The 20,304-nt window shown below is 37.6% G+C and overlaps 3 protein-coding genes across 5 annotated transcripts in view; all 3 read right to left on the bottom strand.

The window, feature by feature from the left end:
• The window catches only part of LOC139152724 (UDP-glucuronosyltransferase 2C1-like), a 567,100-nt gene that overhangs the window by 300,433 nt on the left and 246,363 nt on the right, over positions 1-20,304 (bottom strand). The window lies entirely within an intron of this gene.
• LOC139152711 (zinc finger protein 660-like) lies at positions 1,531-10,772 on the bottom strand. Of its 2 annotated transcripts, XM_070726017.1 has the most exons (3): positions 10,734-10,772; positions 10,686-10,701; positions 1,531-3,885 (listed from the first exon to the last, which is right to left on the bottom strand). In XM_070726017.1, exon 3 carries the CDS (start codon positions 3,863-3,865, stop codon positions 2,270-2,272), a length of 1,596 nt encoding a protein of 531 aa, XP_070582118.1. In that variant the 5' UTR covers positions 3,866-3,885; positions 10,686-10,701; positions 10,734-10,772; the 3' UTR covers positions 1,531-2,269. The 2 variants fall into 2 exon arrangements, with proteins under 2 accessions (XP_070582118.1, XP_070582117.1); XM_070726016.1 differs by having other exon boundaries at positions 10,686-10,759.
• Positions 14,748-19,777, bottom strand: LOC139152710 (zinc finger protein 436-like). Of its 2 annotated transcripts, XM_070726015.1 has the most exons (3): positions 19,666-19,768; positions 18,926-19,067; positions 15,065-17,644 (listed from the first exon to the last, which is right to left on the bottom strand). In XM_070726015.1, exon 3 carries the CDS (start codon positions 17,622-17,624, stop codon positions 15,585-15,587), a length of 2,040 nt encoding a protein of 679 aa, XP_070582116.1. In that variant the 5' UTR covers positions 17,625-17,644; positions 18,926-19,067; positions 19,666-19,768; the 3' UTR covers positions 15,065-15,584. The 2 variants fall into 2 exon arrangements, with proteins under 2 accessions (XP_070582115.1, XP_070582116.1); XM_070726014.1 differs by lacking the exon at positions 18,926-19,067 and having other exon boundaries at positions 14,748-17,644; positions 19,666-19,777.

Genomic DNA, 20,304 nt, shown 5'->3' with positions numbered 1-20,304 from the left:
GACTTTTAATTTCCCAAGGTGTTCCATTGTTACGTTTATTTTATCCAGCTGGTGCCATTGTAGGAAAGGCAGGTGAAATTGATCCTCTGATAACTAAGTAGGGAAGTAGGGTATTCCTAAGTTTATGAGCTTTCCGTAATGATTAAGCATTTTAAATTCACCCAATTCCTAATTTGCATATTTAATGAACGTTGCTAATAAGGGATATATATTTGAATTGACTGGACCAAAGTTGATGAAACTTGCTACATGTATTGAAGCTACCAGTTCCCATCGTGCCTATAGATCTATAGGGACCACTTGTGGGAGCTCATTTTGACGATCTTTCAGTATAACAATTTTTGCAGCACTAGGGACCGTCTCAGATTGTCGCATAAGCTCAAGAAACATCCACACACCTGTGCTGTTATTTGCGAGCGGATGAAAGGTCACACTGATTACAAATTTTGGGGTTTATCCTACTTTCTGAAGAACTGAATATTCTGATTTCGAACAAGGACTCAAAACAGAAGAAAAAGATTATCAAAGGTGTATTGAACTTTTTGTAGTGAAGTTAAATTTCCAAGTTTGAAGCATGAAGTTATTGTGATGTTTGAATTTTATGTAATATAGTTTGAAGTTTGAATTAATAATTAAATGCATCTGTTACATATTACTTAATACATGCTAAAAATTTTGCGTCTGGTACGTTCTTATGCATGACTTTGGATGAGGTATGTTATAAAACACATATTGACTGGCTGTGAGGTTAACAGCATGTCTTTAACCCCTCAAGCCCGTGAGTCAACCCCAATAACAGACTGTTTGGTTTTATTTTGGGGGACTCACAGTATCTCGGGTTATAACGAACAATACCAAGGAAGTTTATATGTGATGGTTTTCTAATACTCATTGTATGTGTAATTTGCCACACCTGTGGTCAGACAACTAGCCTAGACCCTATTCATTGTTTTCGGCATTCATCCTCACATTCCTCACGCCATCTAGCCTCGAGGTCCACTTTTAGTGCCACAGCTTAAAAAACAGCTTATTTGAAAGTCATTGGTCTCCAGGAGAGACGATGATGTCACTGTCATCCCTTTAAAAGTCAATCAGTCAAAATGTTCCTCACATGATTGGCCGATGATTAAATGGGTGTTGCTCATAAACAAGCCAGAGAACGTTTAGTTTAGTGACATAATCTCTCCTGGAGACAGTTGACTTTCAACCTCAAGGCTAGACGGAGTGGGGACAAAGAATGAAAGCAATGAATAGGGTCTCGGCTGTATGACGACATGTACAATTAAATTACTATTCTGATATACGAAACTCTAACATGTTATTTTAAATAAATAATTTTAATAGTCGAGACAAGCATATGTTTGTCAACATATTAAACATCAAATATTGTATAAGTTGTATTTGTAGAACTAATACTCTGTACTATCTGCAACTGCTGTGCTCAGTCTACAGTGTATTTAATAGATTTTGACAAGCATAGCACTTGCAATGCATGGGTTTGAAGTTGGCCAATGACTACTTTCACCGCAATTTTAATTGTAACCACAAATGTACAAACATTTTAATCAACATTATTGAAAGATTCTTTGAAGCGCACTACTCATACACCTCAATGCAGTGTAGAGAACTGAAAAATGTATAAACAATTGAAATATATGACAAATACAAGAACTATGAAAATATATTAACCATCAATTAAATAAATACAGAGTCGATAAAATAATGTGCAATTCTCTAAAAAATATTTGGGTGAAGTAATACAAATGACGCTATCTGGGTAACAAACCATCGCAGAAACAATAAGTGTACAATATTTTCATGAATTTAAAGATGCAACTGGTTCAGCTTTTAAATTGGAATGTATTTTCTCCATATGTTTTGCAAGCCCCCGTTGGCGGTGAAACCCTTGCCAACATATGGTACAGACATGAGGATGTACACCTGTGTGTTGCCTTCTGTGTACATAAAGATTTGTCTTATTACTGAAACTTTTCCCACAGTAATCGCATAAGAAATCACTCTTCTTTGTGTGGACCACCATATGCTCCATCAGATGCTGCCTGCGACCAAAACCCTTTCCACAGACATTGCACAGATGTGGTTTCTTTCCTGAATGAGAGATCATGTGTGTCCGAAGAGTTGCCTTCGACCCGTAAGCCTTGCCACATACCTCACATTGGAAATTCCTCAAATTGGTGTGTGTTACTAAATGTAGCTCATATTCATATTTACCAAGGAATTTTTTGCCGCAAGTGTCACATCGGTGATTCTAAATGCCTAGATGCCGTCGCTTGTTGTGTACGTTTAAGCCACTGCTTGTTTTGAAGACTTTGTTACATTCCTCACAACTGAAGGGAGATGTCCTATAGCTATGACTCAGCCTGATGTGGGTTTTGAGGTAATTACGACTCTTAAAACCATTGTGGCACACTTCACAGACGTACGGCGTTGCTCCAGGGTGCTCAGACTTCTCGTGATCTGTCAAGTCCTTCCTTTGAGTAAACTGTGTTGCACAAAGGAGACACTGGAAGCGTTGTTTCTTGGCTTCCTCTTTATGTACTCTAACATGCACAGAGTATTCTTTCTTTAATGTGAAACCGATACCACAATCCTCACACTTGTAAAATTTCTTGGTAGCTTTCTCTTTTTGTTTAGTTTCTCTGTTACATTTCAATGTCTTTGCTTCCTTTCTCTTCAAATGCAATTCTGCATGCAGAGTGGCGTTTCTCGCTGTTGTTAACTTTTCATCATATTGAACCCTATTTTTCTTGGACCGAGCGTTTTTAAATGCAGAGCTCTTTTGTTTGGATTGTGTTCCTGGAAGTGATTCTTGATCGTCATTAGGCTCAGCTTTTCGATGGCAAGATTTATCAGTATCAGGGCTGCTAGCGCCCCCAGTGTCAGAGCATGGAGTTTCTGTTGCCTCTGCTGTTGCTTCTGACATGTCAGTGACGGCAGCATTTGCATTGAATTTATGCCCTGGATGGTTTATTTCCAGATTGCCTTCTTTCGTAGACAGCTCTGCACTTAATCTTTTGTCAGTGTCTGTGTTTGGAATGTTGTCCAAATCTTCAGAACTTTCACAATTTTCAGATTCAGCAGTTGTTTGTCCTACATCTCCATCCTCATGGCTAACATTTCCAGTTGCCTCTTCATTCTGTCCCTTAACTCTCTCCCTTTTATTTCCGTCCTTCAAATCAGTTGGACATTTTTTAAGTTCCAACTGCTTATTCATATCAACTGTGTTAATTGACACCTCCTGACATACCTGGCTGGTATCTGCGGGTGAAAGGTCATGGGACTTCTCTCTCACAGTTGATTGGTCACCGGGAGTTTCCATTTCTTCTACAGCATTAGCTTCTCCTTCAGTTTCCAGTAGTGTGGTGACTTCTGATCCTTTCCATGGTAAATTATTTGTCAATGTTTCTGCCTCAGACAATTTGGCAGCATCATACATGGCAATAAATGGAATTTCCTTTGAATTTCTGACTGGCATACCATCCACATCTTCATCCAACACATTCTGAATCCACTGTAAATGATAAGCTTTAAGTTGAAAAGGTGCTCCCAGTCTTTTCACATCAGGAGTAAACTTATTTTTCAACAGGATGGCTAAACACATGTCAGGCTGGTCGTGAGTCTTTAGAAAGTCCAGTTTGACAATGAATGCACGGACACGAAATCCTCCCCAGATTTCTACATCTGATTCTCTCAGAACACACTGCACCAGGATGGGATGAGTGTCTGTATCTTCGTCATGGATGTTGTTTGCGAGTACTTGGAAACCAAATTGTTGGAATAACAAGTCATTCATAGCAGCATATTGACTTGATTGAATAAATCTTTGATTTGATGATTGCTCCATGTCCTTTCCTCAAATGAAACCTGTATATGGTGAAAGAAATGGCCCAGAAAAGTCAACACTATTATATTGAGAGAGACAACAAGCTGCCTGAAAAGGGAAGTGCTAACATCTACAATATAGGTTACAAAAAACAATACCAGTATCATGAAACTATATGTGATAGCGGTAATTCATAAGGTACATATGTTGTGATGAAATTAACATGTGCCAGCAACTGCCTGGATCCTATTCATATGTGTAAACTGAACAATGCTAGCCTATCTATGTTGTTATTTGCTTCAATCACACTGATGTCATGGCAAAGAAATGCAATGGAACACCACTGATAATCAGAGCAATTCTGTGGCTTTAATTTTGAAGTAGTAGGATGGCTGGCCCAAAGGCACTTGGCTTACTGTCAGACGTCTTATTAGAACGGTTTGAATAAATTTCTTACTAAAATTCCATCAAATAAACGTTTTCGTCTCTCAAATTTTTGGTGTAATATTGGTAAATTTGGTAAAATTAAAATAATTCCATTTACGCACACATTTTTTGCTCACATGTTTACACACGTGAGCATATGTCGCAGTGATGTCTGTCTGTCTGTCTGTCTCTCTATCCGTCTGTCTGTCTGTCTGTCTGTCTGTCTGTTGGTCCAATATCTCAAAAACGGCTTATCAGATCAGAATCAAATCTGGTACATATATTTAGTTAGCAAACGGCAAAAACTGATTAGTTTTTGGTGGGTGTGGCTTGCATACTTCTTGCTCATTTGCATAATTTATGATTTTAGAAAAAAAACGGATATAATATACCAGATATGAACTGTCAATGCTCACGTGTTTCATTATATATTGAAGTTATGTGTAAATTTGAACCTTTGCCACATGTTTGCAACTTCATTGAAATTATTATGATCAACATAATGAACAATAATCACCGCCGATTAATTCTAAAAGGTCATGAAGTATACAAATATGTCATTAGCTGAAATAAAAATATTAAAGTAATTTTACTGCTCTTATTGTATCACCACTTTATCTAGCAAGTGTAATTACCGTTGGCCAAGTCCTTCAAGCCATATATGCCGAGCTGTGAAAGCTCATTAGATATGCAAATTATAAATAAGCTGACATGAAAATGTGAAATGACTTTCGATATTGTTTTGATCTAGTACCTGGTCTAATCATCAATGTACATAGCATGTTTTGCCAACTTTGATCAAGTAAATCCCGGTATATATCCCTAATAAGCAAAGTTAATTAAATATGTAAATTAGGAAGTGGCTTTAGTAAAAATGCTTAGTGATTGTCAGTAATGTTGTATCATGGTATCTGCAATATGTGTAGCAAATTTTGTCAACTTTGGTCAAGTCAATTCAGACATATATCTCTAATTAGGAAAGATCATTAAATATGCAAATTAGGAATTGGCTGAAGAGAAAATGCTTAATGTTTTTTCAATAATATTCTATTATAGTGTCTTTAATGTACATAGCAAGTTTCAACAATTTTGATCAAGTCAATTCAGATAAATATCCCTAATTATGAAAATTCATTTAATATTCAAATTAGGTTTTGGCTAAAGAAAAAATGTCTTTTGATTTTCAATAATGTTATATCACAGTATCTTTGATGTATATAGTAAGTTTCAACAACTACAATCAAGTTAATTCAGATATATATCCCTAATTGGGAAAGTTCATTAAATATGCAATTTCGGAATTGGCTGAAGTAAAAATGTTTAATGACTTTCAAAAATGTTGTATCATAGTGGCTTCAATACATGTAGCAAGTTTCATCAACTTTGATCCAGTCATTTCCAATATATATTCCTAATTAACAAAGTTCATGAAATATGCAAATTAGGAATTGGCTGAAATTATAACGCTTAATGACTTTCAATAATGTTAAATCATAGTATCTTTAATATACATACGAAGTTTGGTTAATTTTGATCAAGTCAAATCAGATATATATCCCTAGTTAGGAAAGTACATTAAATATGCAAATTAGCAACTATCTTTAAGCATTAAGCATTTTTACTTAGCCAATTCCTAATTTACACATTTAATGAACTTTGCTTATTAGGGATATATACCAGGATTTACTTGATCAAAGTTGGCAAAACATGCTATGTACATTGATGATTATACCAGGTACTAGGTCAAAACAATATCGAAAGTCATTTCACATTTTCATGTCAGCTAATTTATAATTTGCATATCTAATGAGCTTTCACAGCTCGGCACATATGGCTTGAAGGACTTGGCCAACGGTAATTACACTTGCTAGATAAAGTGGTGATACAATAAGAGCAGTCAAATAACTTTAATATTTTTATTTCAGCTAATGACATATTTGTATACTTCATGACCTTTTAGAATTGATCGGCGGTGATTATGTTGATCATAATACTTTCAATGAAGTTGCAAACATGTGGCAAAGGTTCAAATTTACACATAACTTCAATATATAATGAAACACGTGAGCATTTTCAGTTCATATCTGGTTTCATTTACAGTCTTTACTGTACAAAGTTTTACTTTTGTGTTATATTACAATGACAATGTAAAAATTTAGAAAGCATAGTGACCCCCCCTCATCTTTTTTCCTTAATATTAAAATTTTGATTATTCTCATATGCCAGAATTCCAAAATCCCTGATAACTTTCAAGTCTCCTGGTCTTCCATGTGTTGCTTTCTGGTCTGATATTGTGTACATTGCATGTATGTTTCACTGTCATGAGCGTCACATGACCGAAACTCTTCTTCAGCAACTTCAAAGTCAGAGCTACCTCTGTCACTGCCAGTATGCAGTGACATTGCCAGTGCCCGTAGGCAGTAGCAGGACAGTGAGTAGCTGTATTGACTGTGACAAGTTTGACAATTTTGTTCAGATTATAGAACAGCATTCTTGTTCTACTTCCTACAGCGTGTTGAACTGTTGAGTCTTCAGCTTGCCAACACAGCATGTGTACCCCGCATTTGTATCATTGACAAATGACTTTCAGACTGGACTCTAATTCAATCCTGACCCAATATTCATATCAGGCTTTTGTCGACACACTGAATATTGTGTGTTTCAGCATGCTGTAGGGAGACAGCAAGAAACTGTATTTGCTATACTGCATAGAAATATCGTTGAAAAGATCATAGTTCAATAGTTGCAACTTCTGCCCCTATACAAGACCTACTTGTTTCTTTTCTTTTTATGAAAGTTCATACATTTTCAGATCTTTTGACTAAAAAGTAATGAAATGCGACAAAATGGTTCTAGATCTTGTTTAACTATTACTAACATTACAACAATTGGATGACATTAAAATGTTATTGAATTTTCATTGGATTGCCCACCAAACCTTGGAATCCTAATGAAAGGGAACCAAAAATTTTTCAGGTCCCCCCCTCCTATAGGCAGAGCAAAACTTTCTAGTCCCTCCTGCTTCGAACCTCTCCTGAATTCCTAGCGCCCCCCCCAAAAAAACCTGTTTTTTGTGAACGCAGCCTAATAGTCGCGCCAGCGGCTTACTGACTACGCATGCGCTTATTCATAATATACTATGCGAGTAACCGGAAGTGTACCCTTCTTTCACGGGCGCCGCCATGTTTTTTTTTTTTGAGTACTCGTAAATTAACAAATACGAAACAAATTACCATGATATAACATGCCTTTTATAAAATATACCTCTTCTATTAGCCAGTAAATCTTATTATACACCTTGTCGCTGATACAAAGTATCGTTGATATAGATAAACGGAGAAAACTGTCGTGCATATGAACGGGGGCATACGCAAAGAATGCTGGGATTGAATTATAGAAGAGCGCCCCTGTGTCAATAATTAGATTCAAAAATTGCAAGTTTTTAGACGGAACGCTATAGTTTTCAGCTTGCAAGTGGAAGGTGGGCAGTGCGGTTACCATTGCAATGATAATTATTGCATAATACGTCCCTTGTTTAACGCAATAGGCTGTTATCATTGTAAAAATTGCCAATTTTTGTCCAAAATTTTTACACGCTACAGAAAATATATACCTGCCCTGCTGCAGGGTTTGACGTCGTGTAAGTACGTGAACTGCTTTCATCAGAGGGAAACGGGCATAATTGTCATATAAACGTTTATGAAGTAACAATTACAGTTTATCATGAATCAATACAAATAACATTGCCAATCTTAACCCCTGGCGCGACACCAAGGGCTGAGCCCTATATAATATTATTTCCTGACGGGTAGTGTTGGGACGTCGAATACGATCATGCCACGGTTGCGAGTGGAGTGATACGTACCGGCCGCCGCGTACTATGCATATAATTGGATATGCATAGTACGCGGCGGCCGGTACGTATCACTCCACTCGCAACTGTGGATCATGCGATCAGTGTTGCTACTCGTTCGAAGACCAACGTAATTTTGAGGTCTTGGACTATTACTTCAAGTATTTTGTTTATTTTTATAAAGATAAGTGGTCTTTGAATACAGTATTTGGAAGGTGAATTTCGTGACGGGCCGGGCAATAGCTGTGATATCGCAGCGGTACTTGTGGCATATATCGAACGCGATCGGGTCATTGAGGTCATCGCCACAGGGACTGTGGCGATGACCTCAATGACCCGATCGCGTTCGTTACACGCCACAAGTACCGCTGCGATATCACAGCTAGGCCGGGCAATGGCAAGTACTATTTAGGGATGGACCATTAGACCTTGGGAGGGGGGGGTGGTCACAATGACATTGTGAAATTTTTTTTTTTACTTTTGTAAATTTCTGAATTTTTTTTTTTCCAATTAAGATTAGCTGTGAAAATTTTTTTTTTCAGAGTAAATTTTCAGATTTATAATTTTTTTTTAGATCGTCGCTGTCTGAAGATAATGAGGGCAAAGATGTGGTGCCACCACAAGCGGCCACGAAGCGGTCACGGGGGGGGGTTGGGGGTCAGGAGAGGGGTGTCCCCCTGCTGCTGTTGGAGCTTTTGAAAATAGAGATTAAAATGGTGTTATTTGGTGGCACTTGGAGAGTATTTTAGTGGGGGGAGGTCAGAAGGGGGTGTCCCCCTCCTGCCGTTGGAGCTTTTGAAAAATAGAGATTAAAATGGTGTTATTTGGTTGCACTTGGGGAGTATTTTTGCGGGGGGAGGTCAGGAGGGGGTGTCCCCCTCCTGCCGTTGGAGCTTTTGAAAAATAGAGATTAAAATGGTGTTATTTGGTGGCACTTGGGGAGTATTTTTGCGGGGGGTGGTCAGGAGGGGGTTTCCCCCTCCTGCCGTTGGAGCTTTTGAAAAAAAGAGATTAAAATGGTGTTATTTGGTGGCACTTGAGGAGTATTTTGCGGGGGGGGGGGAGGTCAGGAGGGGGGTGTCCCCCTTCCTGCTGTTGGAGCTTTTGAAAAATAGAGATAAAAATGGTGTTATTTGGTGGCACTTTGGGAGCATTTTTTTCGGATAACACATCTTCCTCTGAAACATGGTCTTCTTGCTCCTCAGTAGCTTCCTATAAGTTTTGAAAATTGACTATTTTGGTTTCCTGGCTTCCCTTTCTACTGCGTGGTGAAATGCCTACATTCACCCCACCAAACATCATGCATATCTCATGATTTACAATTGATTTTGACAAGCTGAGAAGCTAAAATAAGCTAAATAATATAGTTAAATTTGCATATTTGTGTTTTTAGAGCAATTGATGCACTTTTTTGATCAAAACATCTATTTCGCTGTTGCAGCATGTCCAAATTGATTGGATGTGTATAGATGTGTTGAAATTTCAATATTTGTCTTTTTAGGGCAATTTATGCCATTCATGGTAAAAAAATCTGTATTCTCTGAAAGGGCTTGTCCAATTTCTTTGAAATTTGCTACACAAAAACGATTATTCATGCAGATTTATTCAGTATTTGCTATCGAGAAACTTTCAAAGTTCAACCCTTTTGTGTGTTTTTGTGTTGGGATTTGTTGGATAGATGGCATTCTACATAGTGTATTGTTGAATGTTAAAACATGTGTTGCTGTTGTTTTTTGAGGCTGTTTTTTGAGAAAAAAGAATTGAAAATGCCTTTTTAAAAGCAAAATAATACATATTATATAATGACTTGATATGTTGTTTTATTACTATTGACGTGTTTCTACTTGTTCACCCATTCTTGCATTCATCATTGCAATAAAATGCTGTGAAAAAAATGAAACTGATGTAGCCTGCATCTGTTTACCTTGATCTTAAAAGGCAAATACAACTTTTTGTCTTGACAACCATACCATAGTTTCAATGTTTTACCTAGTGTACCTGCTTGGTTTGTACGCAGGAAACAAGCAGAAAACAGGCTCTATAATTTCATAATTTTCAAGTGATCAGAATACAAAAGTCCTGAAAAGCTAAGATAATCACAACTTCCAGTATAAGGGATACAGTCACTCTAAATGTATAAATTACAATTAAAAATGTGCCTGGAGGATGTACTAAAAAATACAGAAAGTTGCTTTCTGTCGGTAAAATCTAAAAAAATTCAAAATTTTAAAGACTTTTGCAGATTTTTTTTTTTACGCCTTTGTCTTCTGATTTATTTTTTTTTTATTTTGCAAACTAGTTTGAAGATTTTTTTTTTCCTAACTTTTTGCTCTGAAATTTTTTTTTTTCTGTTTTTGACCACCCCCCCTCCCAAGATCTAATGGTCCGTCCCTTAGCCGGCCGGACGGGACCCCGCCACAGGCGCTCGGATCGTCGCTTTACGAAACCCCAATCGGAACGCCTGTACCCACACTGTAACTGTCCCTCTACCCACTATAAAAGTACAACACATATCTGCCCTCTGTCGATCGGGGTCAATAATAATAACGAAATTTCACTCACGATATACACGAGGTCAAATTCAGAAGGATGATACGATTGGTCGGTTCACATCCACAGGACCAAGATGGCGCATCATGGGCTGCCTCGGTAAACTACGCATGCGCATACATAGCCGGGGGGGGGGGGGGGGGGGGGGGCCTCAAACAATTTATTGCACCGATACGACTGTGCTCCCAAGGTAACATTGGGCTGCACTCACAAATAAGGGTGAAGGGCTGGAGGAATCGCCATTGAAATCATATTTTTTTTCAGATTCTCCCTAAATACCCTAAAAGAATTTCACGTCCCCCGACTATATGTTCAAAATCTTTTAAGTCTCCTCAAATTATCATATTTATTAGCTGCATATTTACGAGGGATGCACACAAAGAAAAAATAAACATGTATAGGGCTGTTGAAAATGTTTGACACTATGTCATTAGCAGTTTGTAGAACCATATTCCTAAGACAAGTTTTTTAATTGATTCATGTTTAAACACATCAGTGGACTTTTTGGATTTATCAAGCAGACTTGAGTTAATTCAACTCTAGCCAGGGCAATGGCTCCTGCTGAAGAGCACATAAAAATGACAATTATGAGAGAGTATGTGCAAATTGTGAATTTAACTGGCTACATTTTGCCAAATTGTGAAAAACTGAGCACAAAAAAAATATTTTTTCAAAAGGACAAACATGACTCAGATCCTGCTCAAAATTGACAATACTGAAAGGTTAAAATATTCCATAAAGTAAACGTTTTAATCTCTGAAATTTGTTTTGTAGTAATGGCCAATTTGGTAGAAAATAAATAATTCCATTCAGTCACACATTTTTTCATTTAAATTATAGTCTTTATCTTGACTATTCTCATATGCAAGAATTCAAAAATCCCCGAGAACTTTCAGGTTTCCTGGTATTCCTATCATGTGTTGCTCTCTCATCTAATCTTATGTACATTTCACTGTAATGAGCATCATTTGACCCAAACTCTTCTTCAACTAAATCAGAGTCAGAGCTACCTCTGTCACTGCCGGTATGCATTGACAGTGACACTGCAGCAACAGGGCAGTAGCTGTATTATCTTTGATAATTTTGACAATATTTTTGTTCAGTGTATACAATTGTATATTTGTTCTATCCTACAGCATGTAGAACTGTCCAGTATTCAGCTTGCCAACACAGCCTGTGTGTGTATACTGTTGTACTGTGTATTTGGCAAATGACTCTCAGTCTGGACTCTAATGCAAGTATCATCCAATATATACTTATATACCTTTGCTTTGTCAACAAATGAAATATTGTGTGTTTCAGCATACTGTGGGGACAGTAAGAAACTTAATTCAGCGATTAATTGCATAGAAATAGTGAAACACTTGTCAAAAGTTGAAGCTTCTGCCCTGTGACGAGGCCTACTTGTTTTCATGCAGGTTTAGAAATTTATTAAGAAAGTAATGAAATGTGAAAAATGGTTCAAGATTTTGTTTAATTATTATTAACATTAGAACTATTGGATGACATTAAAATGCTGTTCATTTTTTTCATTAAATCACCTGCCAAACCTTGGAATTGGAAAGTGTAAAAAGTGAAAGTGAAGCAAAAAAATTTCAGGTTCCCCTATAGGCAGTGCAAAACTTTCAAGTCCCCCCTTTACTACCCCCTAAAATTTTCCAATCCCCTCCCTCTGATTTCCTACACCCCCCCCTGCCATTTTTTGTGAACACAGCCTTAAATCTTTTCAATTGCAAACCATTTTTTTTCTCATTTGGTGGCTGACATTCCCCGTAAATTCTCCGGTTGCTATTGCTTGGTTCAAAGACGGTGCATTTCATAAGATAATTTCCATCTGGTACAATATGTTTGACCAATAAAATTTGTATCCATTGAGTACTCGTTTTGGTGATAATGTCCTATGCAATATTTAAGCAAATTGAAATTTTTTGGTGATGAAATGGAGTGAAATACACTCCTATGAAAGTTTTGGTAACTGTTGGCTGTTTTGCAGCAGTAAATATGCGTATATGAGTGTTGGGGGGGGGGGGGGGTGCAAGGGTAGGTGTTGAACGTTTTTTTGTAAAACAAGCTACTAAACAGCCAATACAGCTTCTGTGTTATGTAGAGAATATTTGTGACAAATGATTTAATGAAGAAAGATGGAAATCTTGATAGCTCATTTCAGGATGGCCTGACCAAAAATAACAATAAAAGCTGCATAAATACACAATTGAAGATTGCATCATAATGTATCACATTAAGATCATCCCCAGGAACATGTCTGCCAAATATCAAAGTTATCAGAAGAGTAGTTTTTGAGAAATAAATGTTTTGGCCATCAGTGGCAAAAATTGTCCCAAATACAAAATCCAGATTTCATCATAATTTCAACATATTATATTAGGATAAAGCCTAGACACCTGTATACTACATATCAAAGCTATAAGACAAGTAGTTTTTTGGGAAAAAAAATCGATCAGTAATGGCAAAAATTGTCCTAAAAATACAAAATTGCAGATTTCATCATAATTTCAATGTATTACATTTAGTTGATCTACAGAAACCTGAAAACAAAATATTAAAGCTATCAGATGAGTAGTTGTTGAAAAAAAATCTTTACCAAAATGGTAAAAATTTCCCCCAAAATACAATATTGTAGATTTCATCATAATTTGAATATCAATATATCACATTTTGATCAACCCTATGAGCCTGTATACCAAATATCAAAGCTGTCAGACAAGGTTGTGAAATAGATTTTAGACAAAATATTTGTTTTATTGTACATTTTTGTGGGGCTCTTTTACAAGACATTTTGTTTCTGTTACATCAATGTAACTTTAATATAAGTACTGGATTGTGTTCTTATACAAAGTATAGTTTTGATGAAGATCCACTCTCTCCTGTGTTAGATTTCATATTCTGGTTGGTCTTTGTGACTATATCCTTATCCTATCATGGCCAGCCCAAGAAGTGAGTTTGCAGAAGGTGTTATAGACAAGCATGACAACAGAGGCTTGCTGAGGTTGACCATACTCTCAGTACCAGGGCTTGCTTCAATAATTTTTGGCAAACAGTGATATAGCCACAACATAAGCAAAGTACAAAGTGTATGAAAGAGCTATGACACGGATGACTGTTGTACAGACTTCAGTGGATGCGCCTCAGAGACAGATATTCGGACTCTGATTTTTTCTTAGTGATCTACCCACAGGTGTGATTGGAACTTGGTAGTTTTAATTATAAATAGTGTAGAGTTTATACTGTGAGTTTATGTTATGTTCCAAAGCTCTGTTCTGTAGACTATCCCCAAGGTGTGTATCAGACTTGTCTGGCCTGCAAATAAAACTGTCTGTCAGTCAAAAAATAAACACAAATCCTATATTCAGTTACCTCATTCGATGCTCTCTACTGTCCAAAAAACACACTTATATCGCGATAAATTGAAAATTTTTGAAGAAATCTGCTGCGCTATGACAAAATTGGCTTTTCTGGTGTCCACCATCATAATAACGCAACTCATTATCATAATGGACTGCTGTCCGCATCGCTGATTGATCTTTGAGTGATGTACTCAACAGCATCAGACAGAGATTCACCACTTTCTGTACGCGGTCTACTGGTTGGAATGTAGCATAAACTCACAGTATAAACTTTACACTATTAAACCTACCCAGTTCCCATCGCACCTGTATATCTATAGGGACCACTTGTTGAAGCTCATTTTGAAGATCTTGGAGTAATAACAATTTCCACTGCCTTAGGGACCGTCTCAGATTGTCGTACAAGTTTAAGAAACATCCACAGACCCATGATGTTATTTGTGAGCAGATGAAAGGTCACACTGGTCACAAATTTTGGGGTTTATCGTACCATGGTTTGGACCGTGATCCTACTTTCTGAAGAAAAACTGAATACTCTGATTTCAAACCTTGTCTGGTACGTTCTTATTCATGACTTTAAATGAGGTGTGTTACAAAACACTTATTGACTGGCTATGAGGGTAACGGCATATGTCTTTAACCCCCCAGGCCTGTGAGTCAACCCCAATAACAAAGTGTTTTTGTTTTTTTGGTTGTTTTTTTTTTGGGGGGGGGGTGACTCAAAGAACCTCGGGTACAGATATATATATGCTGTTACCCTCATGGCCAGTCACTATGTGTATACTGTCTAAGTGACATGAAATCAAAATCATTTTCTTTTTGCAAATTCCTTCCACTTGTGTATTTATTGTCTGCTACAGATTAGTGAAATTGAAAATCAAATTTGGGCCATGGGTTAAAACGAACAATAAAAAGTAAGTTTACATGTAATAAATTTCTAATACTCATTGTATGTGTCCTCAGTGATTTGCCATACCTGTGTTATGACGACGTGTTATCACTAACATACATTGAAATTACCATTGTGATGTACAAAAACTCATTTATTTTGTTTAAAAACAATTTTAATAGTCCAGACAAGCATATGTTTATCAACATAATATCAAATATTGTATATAAGTTGTATTTGTAGAACTAACAGTCTGTAATATCTGCAACTGCTGTGCTCACAGTCTACAGTGTATTGAATAGATTTTGACATGCATAGCAGTTGCAATGCATGGGTTTGAACTTGGCTAATGACTACCTTCATAGCAATTTTGAACTGTAAACACACATGCACAAACATTTTCATCAATATTATTAAAAGATTCTTTGAAGCGCACTTTTCATACACCTCAGTGCAGTGTAGAGAACTGAAAAAATGAATAAACAACTGAAATATATGACAAATACAAGAACTATGAAAATATATTAAACATCAATTAAATAAATACAGAGTCGATAAAATAATATGCAATTCACTAAAAAAATATTTGAATGAAGTAATACAAACAATGCTATCTGAGAAACAAACCACCACAGAAATAGCAAGTGTACAATATTTTTATGGATTTAAAGATGCACTTGGTTCAGTTTCTACATTTGAATGTATTTTCTCCATATGCTTTGCAAGCCCCTGTTGGCGGTGAAACCCTTGCCAACATATGGTACAGACATGAGGATGTACACCTGTGTGTTGCCTTCTGTGTACGTAAAGATTTGTCTTATTACTGAAACTTTTCCCACAGTAATCACATAAGAAATCATTCTTCTTTGTGTGGACCACCATATGCTCCATCAGATGCTGCCTGCGACCAAAACCCTTTCCACAGACATTGCACAGATGTGGTTTCTTTCCTGAGTGAGAGAGCGTGTGCCCCCGAAGATTTGCTTTTGACCTGTAGGCCTTGCCACATACCTCACATTGGAAATTCCTCAAATTGGTGTGTGTTACTAAATGCACCTCATATTCATGTTTACCAAAGAATTTTTTGCTGCAAGTGTCACATTGGTAATTCCAAATGCCTAGATGCCGTCGCTTGTTGTGTATGTTTAAGCCATCGCTTGTTTTGAAGACTTTGTTACATTCCTCACAACTGAAGGGAGTTGTCCTATGACCCTTCCTGATGTGGTTTTGGAGGTAATCAAAACTCTTAAAACCATTGTGGCACACTTCACAGACATAGGGTGTTGCTCCAGGGTGCTCAGACCTCTCGTGATCTGTCAAGTCCTTCCTTTTAACAAACTGTGTACCACAAAGCAGACACTGGAAGCGTTGTTTCTTGGCATCCTCTTTATGTATTTTCATATGCAAAGAGTATTCTTTTTTTAATGTAAAACCAATACCACAATCCTTACAACTGTTAAATTTCTTGGTAGCTCTCTTTTTTTCTTTTTCTCTGTTACATTTCAATGTCTTTGCTTCCTTTTTCTGCACATGTAATTTTGCATGCACAGTAGGGTTTCTCCCTGTTGTTAACCTTTCCTCACATTGTAGCTTATTTTTCTTGGATGGAGCCTTTTTAAATGCAGCGCTCTTTCTTTTGGATTGTGTTCGTGGAAGTAATTCATCATCATCATTGGGCTCAGCTTTTCGATGGCGAGATTTATCAGTATCAGGGCTGCTAGCGCCCCCAGTGTCAGAGCATGGAGTTTCTGTTGCTTTTGCTACTGCTTCTGACATGTCAGTGATGGCAGCATTTTCAGTGAATTTATGCCCTGGATGGATCATTTCCAGATTGCTTTCTTTTGTAGACAGCTCAGCACTTAATCTTTTGTCAGCATCTGTGCTTTGAATGTTGTCCAAATCTTCAGAACTTTCACAATTTTCAGATTCAGCTGTTGTTTGTCCTACATCTCCATCCTCATGGCTAACATTTCCAGGTGCCTCTTCATTCTGTCCCTTAACTCTCTCCCTTTTATTTCCGTCCTTCAAATCAGTTGGACATTTTTCAAGTTCCAACTGCTTATTCATATCAACTGTGTTAATTGACACCTCCTGACATACCTGGCTGGTATCTGCAGGTGAAAGGTCATGGGACTTCTCTCTCACAGTTGATTGGTCACCAGGAGTTTCCATTTCTTCTACAGCATTAGCTTCTCCTTCAGTTTCCAGTAGTGTGGTGACTTCTGATCCTTTCAATGGTAAATTATTTGTCAATGTTTCTGCCTCAGACAATATAGCAGCATCATACATGGCAATAAATGGAATTTCCTTTGAATTTCTGACCGGCATACCATCCACATCTTCATCTAACACATTCTGAATCCACTGTAAATGATAAGCTTTAAGTTGAAAAGGTGCTCCCAGTCTTTTCACATCAGGAGTAAACTTATTTTTCAACAGGATGGCTAAACACATGTCAGGCTGGTCGTGAGTCTTTAGAAAGTCCAGTTTGACAATGAATGCACGGACACGAAATCCTCCCCAGATTTCTACATCTGATTCTCTCAGAACACACTGCACCACGATGGGATGAGTGTCTGTATCTTCCTCACGGATGTTATTTGCAAGTACTTGAAAACCAAATTGTTGGAATAACAAGTCATTCATAGCAGCATATTGACTTGATTGAATAAATCTTTGATTTGATGATTGCTCCATGTCCTTTCCTCAAATGAAACCTGTATATGGTGAAAGAAATGGTCAAGGAAAGTCAATGCTTTTGTATTGAGAGAGACAACAAGCTGCCTGAGCAGGGAAGCACTAACATCTACAATATAGGTTACAAAAAATAATACCAGTATCATGAACCTATATGTGATAGCGGTAATTCATAAGGTATATATGTTGTGATGAAAATACAATCAACAACAGTAACAACAAAAGGTTTAATGTGTCATGACCATGCTCAAATATGCAGGGAAATACACAATATGGGACTGTGCTTCACCAATAATATGTGCCAGCAACTGCCTGGATCCAATTCATACATGTAAACTTAACAATGCTAGCCTATCTAGTTTGTTATTCACTGACAAAATAAAAGAACACGGACATTTTTGTTTCAATCACACTGATGTCATTGCAAAGAAATGCAATGGAACACCACTGATAATCAGAGGAATTCTATGGCTGTAATTTTGAAGTAGCAGGATGGCTGGCCAAAAGGCACTTGGCTTACTGTCAGACGTCTTATTAGAACGGTTTGAATAAATTTTTTCTCAATAACTGTGGAAATGGAAATTTGAAGGTAAGTTTACTATGTGGAATGGCAGGGGCAGGCACATATATCAATGATCATGTTCCGGGTACCCTTCTGTTCTGCAACAGCAATTTGATTTGCATATAAGTGAGTTAAAATTTCGTAAAATATGTCTGGTCTCTCATCATCTCACAACACATATGCGCTGTAAATCCTCTGTTGATCAGGGTCAACCATGGGTACTTATATAGATTGGGTACTTTGCTTGATTGATCCAATTGATCTCACACTCAATGCTCCGCTCTCTTATGTACTACAGAACGTTAAAGTGCAGGACACAGAGTACGCCTGGGCTAGACTCATTATGGAGGCCCTATAACTGCAATAGCCCTGGTGGGCTGGGTTGTGCAGCTTAGGCTACTGTTGTGTGGAATGTGCGATGGTTCGGCATCATGCAAGCCACAGGACAGAAGCCCAAGCAGCACGGCCAAGCCCACGATACTAGAGCTACAACTATTGCAGCTGGGTGGTTCTACCATGTAGTACTAGTCTACTGTAAGGCTGCGTTCAAAAAGAAATGGGGGGGGGGGCTGGAAGAATCGCAATTGAAATCTTTTTTTTTTTCAGATCCCCCCCTCAATACCCTAAAAAATTTTCAAGTCCCCCCATTACCATATATAGCCGCATATTTACTAGGAATGCACACAGAGTAAAAATAAACATGTATTGTGTAGTTCTGCACACAGATGTTCAACACTACCTCTTATCAGCAGGTTGTAGCGTCATATACCTATGGCAAGTTCTTAAATTGATTCATTTTTGAATGCATCAGTGGACTTTTTGGATTTCTCAGTCTGAGGCGACTTAAGTATATCCAACTCTGGCCAGGTCAATGGCACCAGCTGAAAAGCACACAAAATGACAATCGAGAGAGTATGAAAATTGTGTATTCCTGGCTATATGCACCTTTTACCAAATTGTGAAAAAATGAACACAGTGACCTAACGAAATTTTTTTTCAAAGGTACAAGACATATGCAACTTGGATGCCACTTATAAATGTTCAGAAAATTTACAATACTGGAAGGTTAAAATATTCCATCAAATTAATCATTTAATGTTTTAATCTCAGAAATTTTGATATTTCCTGACGGGCAGTGTTCGGACGTCGAATACGATCATGCGATCAGTGTTGCTACTCGTTCGAAAACCAACGTAATTTTGAGGGTTGCACTATTATGGAAGTATTTCGTTTGTTCTTTTTATTCTATATTTTACATCCATGGTTTTTATAAAGATAAATGGTCTTTGAATACGGTAATTGGAAGGTTAATTTCGTGAAGAGCAGCACGCCAGGCCACAGGCGCTCGGATGGTCGCTTCGAAGCCCCGATCGGAACGCCTGTACACATACGGTGAAAGTCCCTCCCCTACCATAAAAGTATAAGACATATCTACCTTCTGTCGATTGGAGTCAATAATAATATCAAAATTTCACTTACGATATGTATTTACATACGAGAGGTCAAATTCAGAAGGCACGACGGATCGGTTCGCTGCAGGATCAGACCAAGATGGCACGCAAGCTCATGGATTGACTCGGTTAAAATACGCATGCGCACTTAATAGCGAGGAGCCCTCAAACAACGATTCTTACAACTCGTGCCTCAATACGACTGTGCTCCCCAGGCTATCAGGCTGCGTTCACAAATTACGGTTGGGGGGGGGGGGGGGGCGCTGGAGGAATTGCGATTGAAATCACATTGTTTTTCAGATCCCCACTCAATATCCTAACATAATTTCATGTCCCCCGTCTATATGTTCAAAATTTTTCAAGTCCCCACCTCCAAGTATTAAGCCGCATTTTTATTAGGGATGCTTACAAAGAAAAATAAACATGGGCAGTTCTGCTCGGAGATGTTCAACACTACCTGTTATTTGCGGTTTGTGGAGCCAAGTTCCTAAGGCAAGTTTTTCAGTTGATTCATGTTTATGCAACAGGCTACATTTTGCCAAACTCTGAAAAACTGAGCACAATGACCTACCAAATTTTTTTTCAAAAGTACAACACATGTATGACTTAAATGCTGCTCAAAATTAACCATACTGGTAGGTTAAAATATTCCATAAAATGAACGTTT

The sequence above is a fragment of the Ptychodera flava genome, chromosome 16 (genome assembly GCF_041260155.1).
Source record: "Ptychodera flava strain L36383 chromosome 16, AS_Pfla_20210202, whole genome shotgun sequence".
Taxonomy (NCBI): Eukaryota; Metazoa; Hemichordata; class Enteropneusta; family Ptychoderidae; genus Ptychodera; species Ptychodera flava.
This window is presented reverse-complemented; position numbering and strand designations above follow the sequence as displayed.

Coding starts and splice junctions, on each gene's coding strand:
- LOC139152711 (XM_070726017.1), bottom strand. CDS start 3,865: ATGGAGCAATCATCAAATCAAAGATTTATTCAATCAAGTCAATATGCT.
- LOC139152710 (XM_070726014.1), bottom strand. CDS start 17,624: ATGGAGCAATCATCAAATCAAAGATTTATTCAATCAAGTCAATATGCT.